Source organism: Mastigoproctus giganteus, chromosome 1, assembly GCF_048544385.1.
Source record: "Mastigoproctus giganteus isolate SK-2022 chromosome 1, ASM4854438v1, whole genome shotgun sequence".
NCBI classification, from domain to species: Eukaryota; Metazoa; Arthropoda; class Arachnida; order Uropygi; family Thelyphonidae; genus Mastigoproctus; species Mastigoproctus giganteus.
In genome coordinates this window covers 73,959,683-73,980,253 of record NC_143575.1, presented here as the reverse complement: position 1 = coordinate 73,980,253, position 20,571 = coordinate 73,959,683, and the positions used below count along the sequence as shown (strand labels likewise).

General features: G+C 34.9%; 1 protein-coding gene across 1 annotated transcript in view; it reads right to left on the bottom strand.

Annotated features, from left to right (window-relative positions):
- Positions 1-20,571, bottom strand: part of LOC150090888 (poly(rC)-binding protein 3-like) — a 646,900-nt gene that overhangs the window by 234,713 nt on the left and 391,616 nt on the right. Inside the window, 2 exon segments of the mRNA XM_090373382.1 lie at positions 16,576-16,692; positions 18,057-18,185. Of these exon segments, the coding sequence (XP_090229508.1) occupies positions 16,576-16,692; positions 18,057-18,185 (246 nt within the window).

The window sequence follows — 20,571 nt, the reverse complement described above, 5'->3', positions numbered from 1 at the left end:
CAATTGTATTTGCTCTCTGTGATATATCTACCTAGTTAATAGAGGCCATAGGCACACTATGGCCTTGCTGCCCTTGTGCCGTAAAGCCTACAAACAAACATAGAGGCCATGTTGCATCTTAAGCCGTCGTAATTTCCTTTCCTGAAATTATAACCCATTCTTTTGCCTTTAACTACTGCTACCTCTCTCTCTCTTCTATTGTTGTTGTTGTTATTTGGTTTTTAGGAGTATTAGCAACTAAGGCCATATTGCTCTGGGGATATGCGGTGGTCATTCTCTGACATTTCCGCATCCTCCATATATGGTGGTCACGTGCTCAAAACCCGATCTAATCAAGAAGCACGTGCTATGCACTGCTGCTCCTGCCCATCTGGCTACGGAGGCACCCTCTTCTATGGAACAGTGTGTGCAAGCCCAAGGCAATTATTTTGAAGGGGATACTTGTAAGGTATAAAATATTTCATATTTATTTATTTTATTGCAATAGTCTTTTTATTTAATAGCCACATCTTGCATTTATAATAATTGATATCATAAATGATTAAATGTTATATAATGTAGCTGTATTCATCAGTCATCAGAACATAAATATGCCATTCTTGTGGCTTAGATATAGCAATTAACCCATGCACAAACATAGCAATGCTTTGGAACTTTTCTCCTAGCTGACAGTGGATGACTAAAATATGCTAAAGGAAAACTGGCTCCAGTTTCCAGTCTCAATTGCATTTCTTAGTGTTTGTATGCAATGAATAAGATCAGTAATTTTTTAGACCTTTTCAATCACTGCCACAAAATGATAAACTTGCAATTAAATGATTAGGCAGTCTGATTTAAATATTGTGGAAAAGAAATGTTTTAATGGGGGGATTTTTTATTTATTTATCACTTTATAAATAGTTTATATTATGCTTGCACATTACAAATGTATTTGGTTTGGGTAGGGCTATCTGCAAAAAACTATCTAAATTGAAGGAGAATCAGTGCTTTCTTTTTCAGAATAATGCAAGACCTCACTTCCCAAGTGGTAAGAAGATTCACCACTGAGTATTAGTGGACCTTACTTCTTGTAATTTTTGGACTCTTTTTGAAATTGAAAAAAATATTTATGGAAGTGAATATTCACAAGCAGTATGGAAGTGAAAAATGCCTTGGCTGCTGTACTAAAAATTCTTTTGGAATATGGTTTGCAGCACATCTTTGAAACAATACTGAACTACTGTAAACAATTATATGGAATGTCAAGGATGTTACTTTTAAAAAGAAATTTATTCCAAGACTAAGGAACCTTGGTCTTGGAATAACAGGAACAAGCCACATATTTTTCAATCTGCCCAAGCATTTTTCAAATCCTACTCCACTTACCACAACTCGTTCCAAAGTAAAGGAGAAATCTAGCAACCAACAATTCTAACACCTTGAAACCTTCCATCTGTTCAATAATTACTAATATGGATTCAACCAGTGCTGATTCTCTGATGATATTTTTGTTTACATTATTCATCTATGGACAAAATCTATGTGCAAAAATTTTGTGGCTTTCTATGTTATGGTCTGTTTTTGGAGTTTTGTAACTGGGTGACCTGTTTCCATTCTAATTACTCCATGCATGTGATTGTAGGTAACTGTCTGTCTTCTACCATCACAATTAATGCTGGAGTTTTTCCAAAGTTCTGCTCTTTTCATTCAGTTCTGTATTATATATCTTCTCATGGAAACCTATTCATAGTACTGTTGATGATAGTACATTATATTCCATTTTCAAACATTACCCTGCATACATGGCTACAATTTCTCAAATATCCACCACTAGTTTTTTAAAATGATAATCTCCATGTAATTCTACAGTGAGGGATGGGACTTAATTAAATTCAATCTTTCTAAAATTTAGTATTATCTTATAAAGAATATCTGTTGCTCCCATGTTCAAAATAAACAACACAGATTTCTGGACAAGAGCACATATGAGGTGATCAAAAAGCCACAGCAGCGTATTTAAAAAATGAGATTTATTTACTGTACCTAATTTTGCATTATGCCTCATTAAAAGCAGTTCCTGTGGAACTTACTACTCCAAGCCTTGAGATTCTGCCAATGCTGAAAGCATGGCTGAAATTAATTTTTCATTCAATCATACTTATATCTGTAATTTCTGCTGAATTTCCAGGACTGTTAAATCTCTTCCCATTGAGCATCAATTTTGGCTTGAAGGTGAAACAGAAACTCAAATAGTAAAAATAATTAGAGAGAATAATAGTATGAATGTTTTCATTTAGGTGGAAATATTTATACTATTATCAGTAAGCATTATTCTGAGCATATTAAGTGCAATGTTACATTCTCGTAACTTGAATTTTATAACTTTATGGGAGGGGGGTAATCCTGACTTCTAACTTTTCTTGGCATAAAAATCACAAATATTGCTTTCTTTCAATTGAAAAAATTAGGCTTCCTCTTTCATTTTCAGCATCACTTTTCTCTTATAAGTGGGCAGCAGATGTACAAATCCATTCTATTACAGAATACCCTTCTGGCATGTGAAGTGTTTTCGAAACTTCTTCAAAATGCTGTTTTGAGGGTCAACTTAGCTGAAAATTTCAGAGTAGCATTTCTCAACCTTTTATAATGCAACCCACCCAACCTGTAAAAAAAAAAAAACTCTGATGCATTGGCACAAAAGGTGTATCTGCAGAAATATTTATCACTTTGGCTGCACAATTTTTTACATCCAATGTATAAATTCAACTAACAAAAAAGTACTTGTCTACATTAATTCACATTATATTATTATTTAAATCACCCAATTTTCCATATCCAAATTTAAATATAATTTACAAAAAATTACTTATCCATTAATATAATATACATTTTATTTTATTTTTAATGTGATCCTCTGGAGACATGATAATCCAATTGCAGTCTTACAATGCATTATACAGTTGAATTATAATCTCCCTTTGACTACAAGCATCAACAGGACACCATGGGATCTTCTTATCTGTTTGCACTATACAGAGAGATTACCTCTGCTTGTATCACAACTCCCATATCCCTTTCACCTGTAATAATTTTAATTCAACTCCTCCAAGTATATAAGTTATTTACAAGTGCAAAACCATCTGTTATGAGGTATTAAAACAGTAGTCACTTATCTGACTATTTCTGAGGCCTAATGAAGTCATCCAGAGAGAGAGTTTATTATTTACTGGGTATATGCTTCTGAAAGGGTTAGGATTAGAAAAATTACAATTAACTGAGCCACTCTGCAAGTCATGTAGCCTCTACATAATCCACCTAAGAATCCCAAGGTCAAATACTTTGCTAAAGAAAGAATCAAACCAAGTCAAATACTTTGCTAAAGAACAAATAAACAAAGTCAAAGTATTTCCTGCATCAAACTCATGAAGGATGCTGTCAAAACAGTTTCAGGTTAGTTAAACAAGATTTTCCCCTTATAAAAATATGCTATAGACCCTTGAGAAAATCATTTCTGTTTAAATGATCCTGTATACATCCTTAAAATCATTGCACTACTTTCATAAATTTCCCTACTAGTGAAATCAGACTGACTGGTATGTAATTATACACTTCACTCTTTCAAACTATCTTCAGGAATTGACAATAGATTAGTATTTCCCCAAGTCAAGGAAAATACTGAGTCTAATGAAGACCTCATGATTAACCTTAATGGCTTTATGGATTCCCTTGCCAGTTCCTTTAAAATTACTGGGTATATGCAATCTACCCCAGGATCTTTACTTGCCTTCAGGCTCAAAATTTTTTTTCTAGGAAACAATCTTCTGTAATTTCTGATTTCAGTGGTTCAGCTTCACTAACATATTCCCAGGGGATGCAAATTTGACTAACTACATAGATCAAAATATATGAGATAAGAAAATACAATATATGTATGCCCATTTAGCAGATTTTAAGCAAAAAAGTGGAGGAGAAGATAGCAAAAGAAGAAAAAAAAGCAGTGCACTTAAAAAATATAAAAACAGTGCAGCATGAATATCAATTATTTTTTACTTACAGATAAATTTATGTTTTGAAATATTCTAATAAAAATAGTTGCATATTTAAAGTAATGCTCCTCAAATTTATTTCAGCTGACTATATTCAGATTTTTGGTAAAACACTGGTAAATTATTATACATTTTGGAAATGCTGTTTCAGAATGAAATCAGAATCAGAGAACTGGAAAGTTCATGAGATGTACTTTGATGATATATTGAAATTTATGCAATGATTCTGTAATCTTTTATCTAAAATCACATATTATTATCCATGCAAATTTAAAGATATCAGGAAAATCAAAGTGCTTCAAGATTTTGGAATTATGTAAAAAGATGGTTATACAGAAACTCATCTATAACAACCTCTATAACAACCTTTTAAACAAAATAGCAATTTAGACTTACATATCAAAGGAATAAGATGTTGGATAAAATAACTTTCATGTTTAACAAAAGCTCAACTATTCTTAAATTATCTTGTGTGTTATGAATATGAAATTGAAAACAACAAATTCTAAACCAAATGATGAGAAATAATTTATCAAGTATTTGTTAAGAAGCAGCTTATCCCACTGATATCATATAACAGCTTCGAAACAAAAAAAAAAAAAAAAAAAACAACTGAATTATTTTTCTACATAACGAAAACTTGCACACAGTTTTCCACATAAGTAGGAAAGAAAAATATTTCAGAATATAGTAGATCAGGGATCAGCAACCTGCGGCTCGCGAGCCGCATGTGGCTCTTCGAACACGTAACTGCAGCTCTAACTTCTAGTCCACATGTACGGCAAGAGCAGCACGCAGCAAGCGAGGGTGATGACGTGGATATAACATTAGTTTCAGCACAAGCCGCAAACACTTCTCAGTTTAGTTTGCCTGTGCATCCCAAGCATTAATAAATAATATTATTTATTAATAAATAATCATTAACAAATAATTAATAAATAATATCTCAATATATATATTTTTTTAAATAAAATACCTTCCCACTCTATTACATTTCTTAAAAACTCCCCCACTCCCAACTTGAGCCGAGGTGCGGCTCTTCGGATTCTTTTTTTTTTTTTTTTTTTTAATTAGATCAAAAATGGCTCTTCACTCAAAAAAGGCTGCCGACCCCTGTAGTAGACATTTATACAAGAGCATACATTAATCTCCTGATTTATGAACAGCATGTATTCTTTAGAAGTGGTTTTCAACAGAATTAAATAAATCAAGAGTAATTTTCCAATACATATAATTGTGTAATGGGAGAAAGGGAGATAAAACAAAATTTGGATTATTCATTATTTTTTTACGATATCACCGATTCTTTGTTTATTTAACACATACACTACACTTCACATTTTATACACATATATATATATTATTATTATTAGGCAATGACAAAAAAGGCAGTACAACGGTTGAAAAGCCTTCATTCTGAAATCTGACAATGGTCTAGTCCCAAGGTTACTGGATTTGGGAGTTTGTATTGTATTTCTTTTCTGAAAGCAATACAGCTCTTGATAAACTTTTTTATTTTAAAATCTGATAATGATCTGGCTCCAAGGTTACAGGTTTTGGGAGCCTGTACTTTTTTTTTTAAATTTATTTATTATAAATTTCTTTTCTAGAATTTTTTCTTGGCTGTAATAATGATGTGCACTGTACTGTACTTTATGATAAATCAGGGCCAGAAAAAATAATAATTTTCTTAGATTAACAAGAAAAGAAAATATCATAGCTGCAGCACAAATTTTCTTAAAAAAAAAACAAAAAAAACAAAAACTGTACCATACTGAACATTTAATGCACAGAGTATAAACAAATATTCTTCAATATAGTTTAAACACAAATATCAAAAAAAAAAAAAAATAAATAAATAATATAAAAAAAAAAATAATATATATACACACACAATGTGCTGCCACTTTATTAGGTACACCTACCTAGTAGTAGTGTGTTCAGCCTCCTTTAGCCTTCAAAACAGCCTGAATTCATCTAGGCATGGATTGAACAAAATGCTGAAAACGTGCAGGAATGGAGTACCATGCAGACATGAGTGTGTAACGCAGTTGCTTAAGATTTGACGGAGGTGTAGGCCTGCAGCGAACAGCCTTTACCAGCTCATCACAAAGATGTTCAATAGGATTGAGATCCAGGGGACTGAGCAGGTCACTGCAGCAAAGAAAAATCATTGTGATGTTCCTGGAACCATTCCATAGTGATTCGGGCTTTGTGCACTGGCACATTATCCTGCTAGAAGTAACCATCTGACTGAGGATAAACTGTCACCATGAACAGATGCACTTGGTCACCAATGATGTTTAGGTATGATGTGACATTCAGACGTGAATCTATGGGTATCAATAGACCCAACGTAAGCCATGAAAACATTCCCAACACCCTAACAGTGCTCCCACCACACTGCACAGTAGTAGTCAGACATGATGGATCCATGGATTCATGTTATTTTTGCCAAATTCTGAACCTTCCATCAACATGATGCACCAGGAACTTCAACTTGTCAGACCAAGCAACTGTTTTCCAGTTTTGTGTTGCTGTGTCCTTAGGAGGTGTGCCCTCTTGTTATTCATTGATAACAAAGGTACATGATGTGGCCATCGGCTGTTGTAGCCCATTCGCAACAAAGTGTGACTAGTGGTCCATTGCGATATTTTGTTCTGCGCACCAAGGTTGTATTTTGACGTGATGTGCGACATTGTGGCCTGTCTGTTTGCTTGCACAATTCTAGCCATCCTACTCTGACCTCTCTCATCAACAAGTGATTTTCTTCCAGAGGAGTGCCATTGAGAGAATGGTTTCTGTTCGTTGCACCATTCTCGATATACCCTTGAAACTGTGGCGTGTGAAAAGTTCAGGAGAACTGCCGTTTCAGAGATGCTTTGTCCAGCATGTCTTGCACCTACTACCATGCCATGTTCGAAGTCCGTTAGATCGTTCCTTTTCCCATTCTTGATCTGGTTTGTACACTTAACTGATACTAGAAAGGTTGTTCTGCTGCATTTATATGCACAGCAGGGGTGTACCTAATAAAGTGGCAGCACAGTGTGTGTATGTAATATATATATGTATTTAATCTATTATGAAATATTGGAATGGATGTAAAAAATGTATATCAGATTAGATTAATGCCATCAATTGTAGATTAAACATTACATCAGTGTGTAATCTAATTACTACTGTAAGAGTATAATTGGCACTATATAGGTACTCAAATTGTATTAAAACATTGGCATAAAAGTACTAAGCGGGCCATAAGGCCAAAAGAACCCATAAAGACTAATATAGCCTGTGGTAGTTTACATTGCTATACCCTATAAATAAATATATAATTAGTAATAAAATAAAAATATAAAATAAAATAAAATAATGATTGTGTAACTAATTATTGATAATCAGATACACTGAAATGGCACTTTTTCGAAGGCTAACACCATTCAATATATCCCACAAGGCTGTCTGTCTGTTTCTGATTGTTATCTGCCTGTTTAACTAGGTCCAAATTATAAGCATAAAGGTACTCTATGCTAAACTTTAAATTTAACAGCAAACAGGCAAGATAACAGCTAGCCCGACAGATAGTTTTGAAACAAATAATACAGAAAAAGAGTGCCAACCATAATTTTCACTTCAGATGTGGTGTTTTTTTATTTATTTTATACATGTGCAAAAGAAAGCTTTTGCTGACTTAAGGAGAAAGGAGGTAAGAATAAGTATTGCAATAGTACCTCAATTTCCCTCGAAACTATACTTATTCTTACCTACTTTCTCCTTAAGTCAGCACAAGTATAAAATAAATAAAAAAACACCACATCTGAAGCGAAATTATGGTTGGCACTCTTTTTCTGTATTATATTCTGTATATTCATTTCAAAGTTATCTGTTGGGCTAGCTGTTATCTAGCCTGTTTGCTGTTAAATTTAAAGTTTAGCATAGATTGCCGTTATGTTTAATTATTTGGACCTAGTTAAACGGGCAGATAACAATCAGAAACAGATAGCCTTGCTAATTATTGGTAGGATATATTGAATGTTGTTAGCCCTCGAAAAAGTGCCATTCAATGTATCTGATTATCAATAATTAGCTGCATAATCATTATATTTTTATTTTATTGCTAATTATATGTTTATTTCTAGGGTATAGCAATGTAAACCAACACAGGCTATCTTAGTCTTTATTGGTTCTTTTGGCCATATGGCCTGCTGAGTACTTTTATGCCAATGTTTTAATACACTCTGAATACCTATATAATACCATTTATACTCTTACAATAGTAATTAGTTTATAGACTGATGTAATGTTTAATCTACAATTGATGGCATTAATCTGATCTGATATACATTTTACATCCATTCCAATATTTCATAATAGATTAAATATATATTTGTGTGTAGGTATATATATAGATGAAATCAGAATGAAATAATAGAAAAATACATAATATATGTATGTATGTATAGTAGGCCCTAGAATTCATAAATATCTGAAAGTATTTCATTCACATTCATTTTACTTTCAAAAGATCACATCTCGTGGATTATCTGAAGTTGAGCAAAAAGTTTGCAAGGTTGAGCACCAAATTCATAAACTGAAAATGACACTAAGTGTTCATAAATCAGGATGTTACTGTATACATTTTTATACATGGAGACCAAAAAGTCACGCAACCCAGAAAACAGAGCATTTTTTCCCCCAGCTTACCACTAAATTATAATATATACAACTCTGCACACATTCAAGGTGTATATCAGTTATGCGTTAGTCACTGAATATCCATTTACGTTCCTTTCTTATTTCCACTGCCAAAATATATTTAAACATGCATTTCCAGATGCTCTTTTTCTGAATAAACAGTAGTATGACATCTCACTGATAATTTTCTTATGACAAGTGGCATCAATGATGAAAATCAATGTAACTTTTGGTGTTGAATGAAACATTCAATGGTTAGTGGTTGTCACAGTTTTTTCTGCAATCAATTAATAATCAAATTTTTAATATTAATTAGTTTACATTTATATTTAGTGTGTGTAATAACACTTGTATACAGTATTTGCTTTCACCATGGCACTAGTCCACATATTCCGTGTGATGATTAAATAAATAGCTCAAAATGGTTTCTTAGCAATGTGGATTACTGTGTGGATATTCTGTGTGATGATTAAATTTCCACATATTCTTTGTGATGATTATGTGGGATGGTTTCTTAATGGTTTCTTAAAATGGTTTCTTAGCAATGTGGATTACTGTGTGAAAGTGCATAAAATACTATAAAAAACTTTTGAAGCTTGATTCTTATTAAATCAAGTTATCCCAAAGTGACAAGGCATGAGGAAAATAATTTGATCTAGTTTTGAAATTTCATTTGAGGTTATATATACAGGGAAGAATTTAAAAACATGATTTAATTGTTCAATATTTTTAAGCCAAGAAGCAGCTAAATCTTTAAGTAGTTTAAGTATCAGGTTTCCAATAAGTCATTGGCATGAAGATACTAATATTTACCAAGACTCCAGTGGCTTCCATTCATATTAAGGTCATAAATAATATGCAAGGTGTTAATTAGTTTGTCTGCCCGATATCTTTGTCTTGCTGTATGTAGCAACATGTAGAGCCAAATTGCTTTCAGTTTTTGACAGTTTTTTTATATTCAAGTTTTAATACAGAAGTTATCTTTTATTCACAGAAGAGGACATAGTTTCCTGAAATGTCTAGTTTTATTTACTTTTGTTATTCTGTCAATTTAATTAAAGATTTAATTTATTATGCTTGTTCCTAGGATTAGAAAGACTGATTTCATATTTTTAATTAAGTTCCTCTGGGACTGGAATGTGGGGTGGTAATGCATTTGAGCCAGTGGAATTTGCCACATAATGTTCAATATAATGTAAGAGTTGTCTTGTTTATAAAGTAAGGGGGAAAGGAGTGAAAAGACACCCTCAAGTTTTCATTTGAAGAATACTGATTTCAGATTCACTTGTAACTACAGTTCAGAGTATAATGTGGTAGACATTACACTCCACACACTTTCAAATTCTTTCATGAGTTTTCAGGAATGCACTGAAACATTCCTTCCAAATTATTAAAAATAAGCAATTAATGGGTGCCACATGATGCAATGGAAAAATTATGAACACCTCCATAAATCATTTTAGAATTATTTGCTTCATTTATATGTTTTAAAAGTATTCAATTTTATTTTGTTATATTTTATTTCTTGATTTGTTTAATTACAGAGTATTGGCTATTGCATCCCAGAAACTAAGTCCTGAAAATACATATAACATGTATATCATCAATGCTACTTAACACTGAAATAAAAAAAAAATAATAAATATTAAAGTAAAACCAGCATAAAAATATAACATACATGTCAAAACCAACAAAATATGAAATGTCTTTCGTAGCTTACTATCATGATGGATTGCTGTTTTTGTTGGGTTTTAGGCATATCAGTGACTTAAGTTTATATTGCACCATATATTATGTTTGCACAAATGTGTTTATGGGCTGATTTCCATGTTTTGTGGGCTGAAAAACCCAGATTAACTCGAGGGGAACTCTACTCCCTCCACCTAAAATTGGCTAATCACAGCCTAAGTTGAAGAATCTTTTAGACATTTCTCCAGTCATCAATGATTTATAAATGAGTGCTAAGTGGCAACCACTATACTGTCATGGAGGACATCATGATAGGGAAACGCTTTTGAGAAGCAGACTTATTTGCCCTTTTCACTATACATGCACCAAAAGCTTTTCAAGAAATCTGAACTACTGCTTTTTGCTTTTAATGCATTGGGAAATGATAATTATGTGGTAACCTTATAAAAGTATGATGAAAGGGAAATACCTGTTCCACATGATAAGAGAGGTTATATAATCCCAACATAACACAATCAAGTTACTAAACTCCAAGATGGTAATTCTTGCTTTTGTTCCATGGCATTGCTGTTTGTATAAAGTAATGAAACTGTTACCTCGTTTTTTGATAACCACAAAAACAGAACTGATAATTAGCATTAGTAAAGGCATATGATGCAAGAAAGCAAGCTTATATAGCATCAGCCAAAAAAAAAAAAAAAAAAAAAAAAACACTTTTCAATTCACCCATCCATTCGCTCCAAATGTTTGTCTAGTTCTGCCTTGAATCGATTTAGCATTAGCATTAGCATTAGTAGAGGCATTTGATGCAAGAAAGCAAGCTTATGCAGCATCAGCCAAAAAAAAAAAACCCATTTCCATTTCACCCCTCTGTTCGTTCAAAATACCTGTCCAGCTGAGCCTTAAACTTATTTAGGCTATCAACCTCCACCACAAGGGATGGCAGTCTGTTCCACCAACCAACCACCCGCTGGCTAAAGGCAAATTTCCGCACGTCTATCCTACATCTGTCTTTCCTCAATTTGAATTTATGCCCTCTCACATGATTTTTCTGAGCTAGAGGAAGAATCCCATCAGCATTGAGCATGCTTAAACCATTCAAGGCTTTATACACCTCTATCAGATCACCTCGCTGGTGCCTAGTCTCCAGACACTGTAATTTGCAAAACTTAAGCCTTTCTTCGTAAGAGCACCCCTTTGTTCCATTCACTAATCTTTTTGCCCTTCTCTGTACTCGTTCCAGCAGCTCTACATCCTTCTTGAAATGAGGCCTCCAGACCTGTATACAGTACTCTAGGTGTGGCCTGACCATTGCCTTATACAATGGAATAATCACCTCCTTATCCCTGCTGGAAAAATTCCTGTATATCATTGACAATACTCCATGAGCTACTCTTGCAGCCCGTCTGCACTGCTCAGAGAACTTCATATCTGCCTGCACAATCACCCCCAAGTCCCTTTCATTCTCTACCACTGTCAGTGTAGTACCACAGAGTTGATACGTTGCTCTGGGGTTGCTTTTTCCCATGTGTAGTACTTTACATTTGTCAATGTTAAACTTCATTTGCCACCTCTCAGCCCATCTGCTCAACCTTTCCAGATCCTGTTGCAGCAGCATAGTGTCAGTAGTGTCCTTGACAACCCTGCCAACCTTTGTATCATCTGCAAACTTGGACATTAAGCTTGATATACCATCATCAATATCATTTATAAATACAGAAAACAATAATGAACCCAACACTGAGCCCTGATTTAAGCTATCAACTTCTACAACGACAGATGGAAATTTGTTCCTACAACTGTCTTTCCTAAATTTGAATTTATGCCCTCTCAGGTTCTTAATCTGAGCAAGAGGAAGAATCCCTTCAGCATTGAGCATGCTCAAACCATTCAAGGCCTTATACACCTCAATCAGATCACCTTGCATGTGCCTAGTCACCAAACACTGTAATTTGCAAAACTTAAGCCTTTCCTCATAAGAGCAACCCTTTGTTCCATTCACTAATCTCGTTGCTCTTCTCTGTACTCGTTCCAGCAGCTCTACATCCTTCTTAAAATGAGGCCTCCAGACTGCTGTATACAGTACTCAGGGTGTGGCCTGACCATTGCCTTATACAAGAGGATACCTCCTTATCCTTGCTAGAAAAATTCCAGAATATCATTGACAAGACTCCATGAGCTACTCTTGCAGACTGTCTACACTGCTCAGAAAACTTCATACCTGACTGCACAATTACCCCCAGATCCTTTTCATTCTCTACCACCATCAGTGTAGTATCACACAACTGATACATTACTCTGGGGTTACTGCTTCCCTTATGCAGTACTTACATTTGTCAATGTTAAACTTCAGTTGCCACCTCTCAGCCCATCTGCTCAACTTTTCTAGATCCTGTTGCAGTAGCACACTGTCATTAATATCCTTAACAACCCTGCCAACCTTCGTATCGTCTGCAAACTTAGACATTAAGCCTGATATACCATCATCAATATCATTAATAAATACAGAAAACAACAATGGACCTAACACTGAACTCTGGGGGATTCCACTAATAACATTAGTCCATGAAGAGCAGTGTCCATTGATTACCACTCTATCTTCTCCCACTCAACCATCCCTTTATCCATAGCAGCAATTTGCCTCCAATGCCACACTGCTCCAATTTGTACAGCAGTCTTCCATGTGCAACAGTATCAAAAGCCTTTCTAAGATACAAATATATGATATCAAAATTATTCTTTGCATCCAGTTCCTTTGTGACCACATCATAGTATCCAATCAAATTGGTCAGACAAGACTTCCCCTTAACAAACCCATGCTGTGTCCGAGCTATAACTGAAGTCTTGTCTAGATGATCCTGCAGTGCTTCTTTAACCAGTACCTCCATTAATTTCCCTGGAACAGAAGTTAAATTAACAGGTCTATAATTACTTGTGTCACCATTTGATCCTCCTTTGTAAATTATGGTCAAATTTACACATCTCCAGTCCATGAGTACCTCCCATGAGTCCAAGGAAGATCCCATAATTATGGCTAAGGGTTTGCTTACTTCCTTTGCTGCCTCCTTTAATATAACTGGATAGATCCCATCTAGCCCGGGTGCCTTTCTATGTTTATCTTCAACAATTTCTCCTCCACTTTTCTCTCAGTTATTACAAAAGCATCTAGTTCACTGCCTTTACAATGCTATTGAGTAATGGGGTATTTGATACAAACCTGAAACCACTTTCAAGTGATAGAGGATATCTTCAAATTTGTATTCACCAAATGGAAAATGTACTCAATGCAGTAGATGGCTGCATAATTACAAAATTGTAATTATGGCAGAATTTGGCCTTTGGCATGATAAGTTGTCACAAAGTGTATGGGCCATTCTTCTTTGGAGATGCTACTATCACAGGCACTGTGTATCTGGACATGTTACAGAATTTCCTTATGTCCCAACCTGCAGGATGACAATGGTAGTGACTTGACTTTACAAGACAGAGTACTGCCACATTACCACAGAGAAGTCTGTGCATGCCTGAACAGTGTTTAATGGGAAGTGGATTGAAAGAAGAGGATTGATTCTGTGGCTCTCTACGATCCTTGATCTGACTTCTCTAGATTTTACTCTCTGGGTATTCATGAAAGACCCCGGTCTAATTCAAGCCTGTATTTTGTGGTCAAAATATGCATCTTCCGTATTTTGACCACAAAATACGGAGGATGCAGAAAGGTCAGGGAATGACCACCGCATATCCCCGGAGCAATATGGCCTTAGTTGCTAATGCTCCTAAAAACCAAATAACAAACAATCAGGCATATGCCAGGAATCATTATGGAACTTAAACAACACATCTGCGAAGCAACTGGTTGTATTGATGGGAATGCTATACTGAATATGGAAGGAACTGGATTACACGTGGAATGTCTGCAGAGTAACTAAAGCTGCCCATAAAACAACTGTAATTAAAACCCAAAGATATTGTCTACCACCTGGGTGTGGTTTCAGATTTTTTTTACACAATAAATACCACCATAGCTGAGGAGTCAGGAGTGGGGGTGCAGTAGCACATGCTCTTTGGGTAGACCAGGGTTCAAGCCCTTAACTACCAAATATGGTCGATCTGCCAACCCGCACTGGACCAGTGTGGCAAATTATGGTCCATTTCCCTCAACACGAATCATTGAGGAGGCTTCCATCCTGCAGTGGGTTGATAATGGCTGCAGTTTACTTTTTTTTTTATTCATATAATAAAAAAAAACATTTCAGTTTTGTAAAGGAGATTTGTGGACATCCTGTTCTTATAGTTTGCTATAATTTCAGTAAATCTCATGCCATTGCTCACCATAGCACATGCGGATGTGAGCACCATTGGTGGCATAGAGTATGTCCATCCAGTAATTGATTTCTTGCCATGCTTGTTGTGGCATTTATCATATCTGCCATCATTATGGCACTTGTGATATAGGGACATCAATCCTGTTGATTATAGTGTGATATGCCATGTTCATAACACCCTCCAACATGAAGAAGTCAAAGGCAGTTATGCCTAGCAAGCAGTGTGGCCATGGAATTGTCCAATCTCTGCTAATCCAACTTCTTGGAATTTTCTAATTGCGATACTCATGAACAGCTCCTTCCCAGTGAGGGGAAAGAGCCCTGTCTTGCTGCAGGTGTTGAAAAGAAAAAAAGGATCAATTAAACAATCATGCATAAAACTACACCACACTACATGCTGATCTATGAGATGTTTCAGATATGCTCCCTGACAGTGTTTAACATTCAACTAGCTCAAATATGCAAATTGCACTGTATCATCTGTTGACTCTTCCTGTCACATGGAATGTAGCCTCATACCAAAACATGATCTTCGTCAGTTAGTGCTAATCTTCTTCAATGTATTGCAATGTCTTCTGCAAACTGTTGATACTATGGCATTCTGTTGGTTGCAACTGCTATAATATTTGAACTCTGAACACCTGTAGCCTCAGCCTTTTGTATACAGTTGCACATTGTATTGCCAATTCACAAGGGACTTTTTGAGAACTGTGAACAAGGTTCTTCATTTGTATAAAAACTTAAGAACCTTAAATGTTTGCTGAAAAATGGTTTGCTGCTTCTTGGCCAATCATGAATGCTGTCTATTTTCAGAAATCTGCACTACCAGTTCCTGATAATCTTATCACTTGATGATGGCTTAGCAGTAATTTTTCTGAAACTAATCATGGATCTCATTTGGAAAAGCCAGCTGCCACAACATGAAATATAATCAATATGCAGTGTCATCATTTTCTGTGCACTGCTTCCCTGCCATAAATTCATGCCATCTACTGCTAACTGTTGAAAACTCTCACAGATTTATATAAATTGCACATCTATATCTGTGATTGTCTACACACAGCATTTATTGAAACCCCAGAGAAATTTCATATCCTTCCCACCACCACCCTCACCTAGCATAATCAAGTGTGGAAAATGAAAGACAGATGGGAACTGACCTGCCGGGAAGGGCTCAAAGAAAATCAATAAGTTAGATCTAAACATAAATCTAAACTAAGAATTATTTTAGCCAGAAAGTATTTAGTTACTATAAAAAAATTCTTACCTAATTTAGTGTGGATGGAAAGCTTATGTGTAAATTTAATGAGGGACCAGATAAATATTTTGATGAAGAAAACAAACAAAAGAAAAAAGACTATTTATGTTTCAAATAGAATTTAGAATTTTTTTAAAGGTTGATACAAAAGTTACCTCTTTGCCCAAGTTACAATGCTAACACAAAGATGTGAATAACAGAATATGAACAATGAAATTGGTGGAGTGGAATACCTGGTTTTTTATATTGACAAAAATAACTGTGACAAAATACTGAGAAGCACATTTCAAACATGATTTTGAGTAACTTTTCAACTGTCTCCTGTACATAGCATAAAAGAGTTAAGCTGTTAAGAGAGAAGTTGGTGCTCCAACATTTTTCACATCTTTTACAATTGTACATGTTATCTTGTTACAAAAAAAAAATGCAAAATAATAATTATATAGTATAATAAATAAATAAATGCTTTATCTTTAATGGGTTGAGTGACTTTTTGATCATCCCATATAAAAAGAAAGAAATAGACAAATTAGCTGAAGAGAAATTAAGCCAGTAATAAGAAAGATATGGACAGTGCTACACTTACGTCAGGATGTGGAATAGCATATTGTCCCTGTACTGTATATGCTTGGCCCCCTGCAAAAATTACTGGTGGCATTGCAGGCTTTGGACGGTATGGTATTGTAGCCCCTTTTGGAGGAGACTATAAAGATAATTGATGCTATTTTACATCACACAGCTTTATAAATCTAATAGCTGTTCTTACTTATTAAAACCATTAATTTTTAAAAATTCACCATCCATAAAGGAGAAGTACTAAATTAAACAAAAAAAGAAAAATTCTAATTAAATTTCTTTAGAAGTGCCGAGAGAGAGAGAGAGAGAGAGAGAGAGAGAGAGAGAGAGAGAGAGAGAGAGAGAGAGAGAGAGAGAGAAATGGTGCAATAGACAGCATGCCTTCATTTTACAGTCATGTGTATACACCCAAGATCACAATTATGTATAAAGACCCTCAAACTTTATATCATTTAGCACTCTCTCTCGAAAAATGTCACACAGGTCTGCTATTCTATAAAGCCACCCCTATCCCAATTGAGAAATTGTAAAAGTATAAAATTCTGTACTTCTAGAAATGAAGGTCAGACCTCACGGAGAGAACTGACTTCCAAGGTCTAATTCTTCTCCATAAACTTTTCAACCATACAGTTATCTTTTCCTACTATAAATAATAACTAGGTAATAAATTCTCACAAGCCACTCACTCCACTACCAGGACTGATATGGCTTGCAATGTCTACTGTCTTGACTTTTGCCTCTTCTCTAATAAAATACTATGTGTAGTGACATTTTCAAAGTTCCAAGTTATATTCTTCCAGAGGATGCTGATTTGCCATGTATCCTTTAAACATACTAATATTCTTTTTTTTGCTATTTTTTAATCTTCATTTTCAGTCTTCAAGTGCACATACATTTTTTTTATCTGCAGTTCCTGTAATTTCCTATATATGCTGCGTTACTAGCAGAAAAAATATTTTCCAATGTAACAATCAGTGCTATCTTTTTTGGTACTTGTATATAATCTTCTTTTTTTTTTAATATTAAATTAGTATCTGTAAACTAACAGACTTAATAAACTTATGATAGTTTATTAAGATATATTAAGAGAAAATATAATGTATTAGCAATTCCCAACCATTTTAGGACGTGAAATCATGTTCATATTTCATCAATATTTGTGACCAAATATGATAGTAACATTACAGAAATACAGACTTCCTAAATAATTGGCAAAAAATACTGTCTTCATGATTTTTGTAACTCACATTATGATTTAATTTATCATATAATATTTTAATTATTTCATTTGTTATTATTATTTATTATTTTCAGCACTTCATATAGAATTCCATGCAACCTATTACAAATGTGTTGGAAACCCAAGTTTGGGTCAAGACCCATTGAGTGGGAAACACTGAAATAAATGAAGAAAGTATATATATATATATATATATATTTTTTTTTTTTTTTTTTTTTGATATCAGTATCTAAATATACTCTTATTCATACCTCCATCATCACACAACAGATCTGATATATACATTTTGTGATAGCTTCTGCTGTTCCAGAAACTGTAACTGCCCTTTCTGTGGAATTTGGCAGCATTTCACTAGCAACCTGAATTGATGCTCCTGTTACCTGCAACAATAAAAATTTTACATTACCAAAATAAATTAGAAAAGTTTAATATTCAGTCAAGAACAGCACAATAATTCAAAACTTCAAAAGCAACAGGTGTCATGGAAATAAAATGTCATGGATATAAAATAATGAATCACATGCAACATACACTCAGTGGTCACTTAATTATGACCACCCCCATCAGTAATGAACTATGCTGCATATCTTGCAGTATAAAAAGCCAAACTGCTTTCTATGCTAGATTATACAAGTGAAAGTGGTTATACAAGTAAAAGTGATAAAGTAGTGGTTATGGGACATAGTAAAGATATCATGGAGTTTCAAAAGGGCATGACTGTGGGAGGTCATATGTCGGTGCTTCCATATTGGAAATGGCATGTCTTGCTGGTTGCTCACTACCCACTATTGTTAAGGTGTACAAAGAATGGCATTTAACGGGTCAAACCACCTCCCATTGACAGAACTGTAAAAGATTATGTAAGGTGTTTGTGGAATGCAAAGAATGCAGTGTGTTGTACAGGCTGAATGGCAGGACACTGTGATGGCTGTCACTGCAATACAAGATGGGGAATGCAAGAACAATATTCCAAATGACGATGCACTGCACACTTCAACATATGATGTTCACACAGCAGACAACCCAAGAGACACCCTTTCCTCACCACCGATCATCATCGATGACAAATGCTATAGTGTCAACAACATATGGTTGGATTCTGAAGGACTAGAAACAAGTGCACTGGTCAGATGATTCCAAATACCTGGTGCAACATGCTGACAGATGCCTTTATGTGTGGTGCAAGCAACATGGGTCCTACTATCCAGGCAGATGGCAGTGATTGCTTCATATGAGGCATGTTTTGTTGGCAAGAACTAGGGCTCCTGGTGTATTTGGACCAAAGTTTCAATGGTGAGGTCTACTGGCAGCTCTTGGGAGACTATGTGCACCCTGCATGTTCCAAGACGATGATGTACTGTGTTATTAAGCCTGCACCATACACAAGTAGTTTGAGGGAAGATATCATCCATCTTGAGTGGCCTCCAAATTTGATTTGCCAGACCTCAAGCCAATCAAACACCTGTGGGATGTGCTGGAATGGGAAGTGAGACATATGGACACACAACCTTTATCTGTTCCGACACTGTGGAAAGCTTTGCAGCATGGCTGCAGATTTTTACGGATGTCTTCAGACATCTAGTGGAATGCCTAAGAGAATAGCAGCTGTTATCCATGTGAACGGTAGCCCTACATGTTATTAGGTTGGTGGTCATAATTCAGTGATCACTCAGTGTATTTTAGAAGACACACTAGTATTTAGCACACTCAATTTAATTTATTTGCTATTCTCATATAAGCATTCTTAAACCAGAAGTGGTTTATGTTACTAATTGTAGCTCACTGATATAAAGCCAAATCATGTACTACTTTTAGTTATCATTTAAGGACATTGGTTACATGATGAAAACTTCCACCTGTAAGTGAAGGCCATTCGAGCAATAAGTAATGAGATGTGTTTGGGATGTCATTAGAATTTTATAAGCCACCATGTAACATTTTTAAAATGGGTGTTTTCTGTTTCAGTTGACTTATGGTACAACAAAGAGAGTTATTGCTGTTCGTGAACTTACTTTAAGCCTTTTTGAGAGATTAGCAACTTTCCTAATTTAATATTATTCCATTATTAATTTATTCTTCTCTATAGCCTTTCTTCCTATTGTAATTCTCAAGTTCCTTACAAATAAGGGCAATCCAGGGACATTTAGAAAGAGATGGCATTTTGAAGGACACACAATATGGTTTTGTTAAGGGAAAATCATATCTATCTAACCTAGTAAACTATTTTGAAACAGTTACTCATGAGCTGGACACAGGGAAACAATTTCAACAGTATATTTAGATTTAGCATTTGACTCAGTCCCTCATGAAAAGTTACTGTATTAGCTGGAACATGGGATTACTGGAAAGATTCTAAGATGGATTGCAGGGCAGAAGGTTGTAATCAATGGATATTCTTCAGATTGGTGTAATGCAGAAGTGTAGTCCTCCATGGATCAGTTCTTGGACCACTGCTGTTTCTGATTTTCAAAAATGACATCGACAAAGGGATAAGGGCATGACATCAAAATTTTCAGAAAGTGTAAAGAGTGGGAAAATTGTTAATGGTAAATGCCAAGTGAGTCATTCCTTCAGAATGACTTGAACAGTCATCCAGCAAAAGTGGACTGTGTTTTAATGCGGCAAAATGTAAGGTCTTACACTTGGGGGAATAGCAACCAAAAAATAAATTATACACTTGGTGTAATAAAAACTAAAAACAGTAAAGGAAGAAAGGGATCAGGGAATTACAATACAGGCAGATATGAAGTTTGCTGAGCAGTGTAA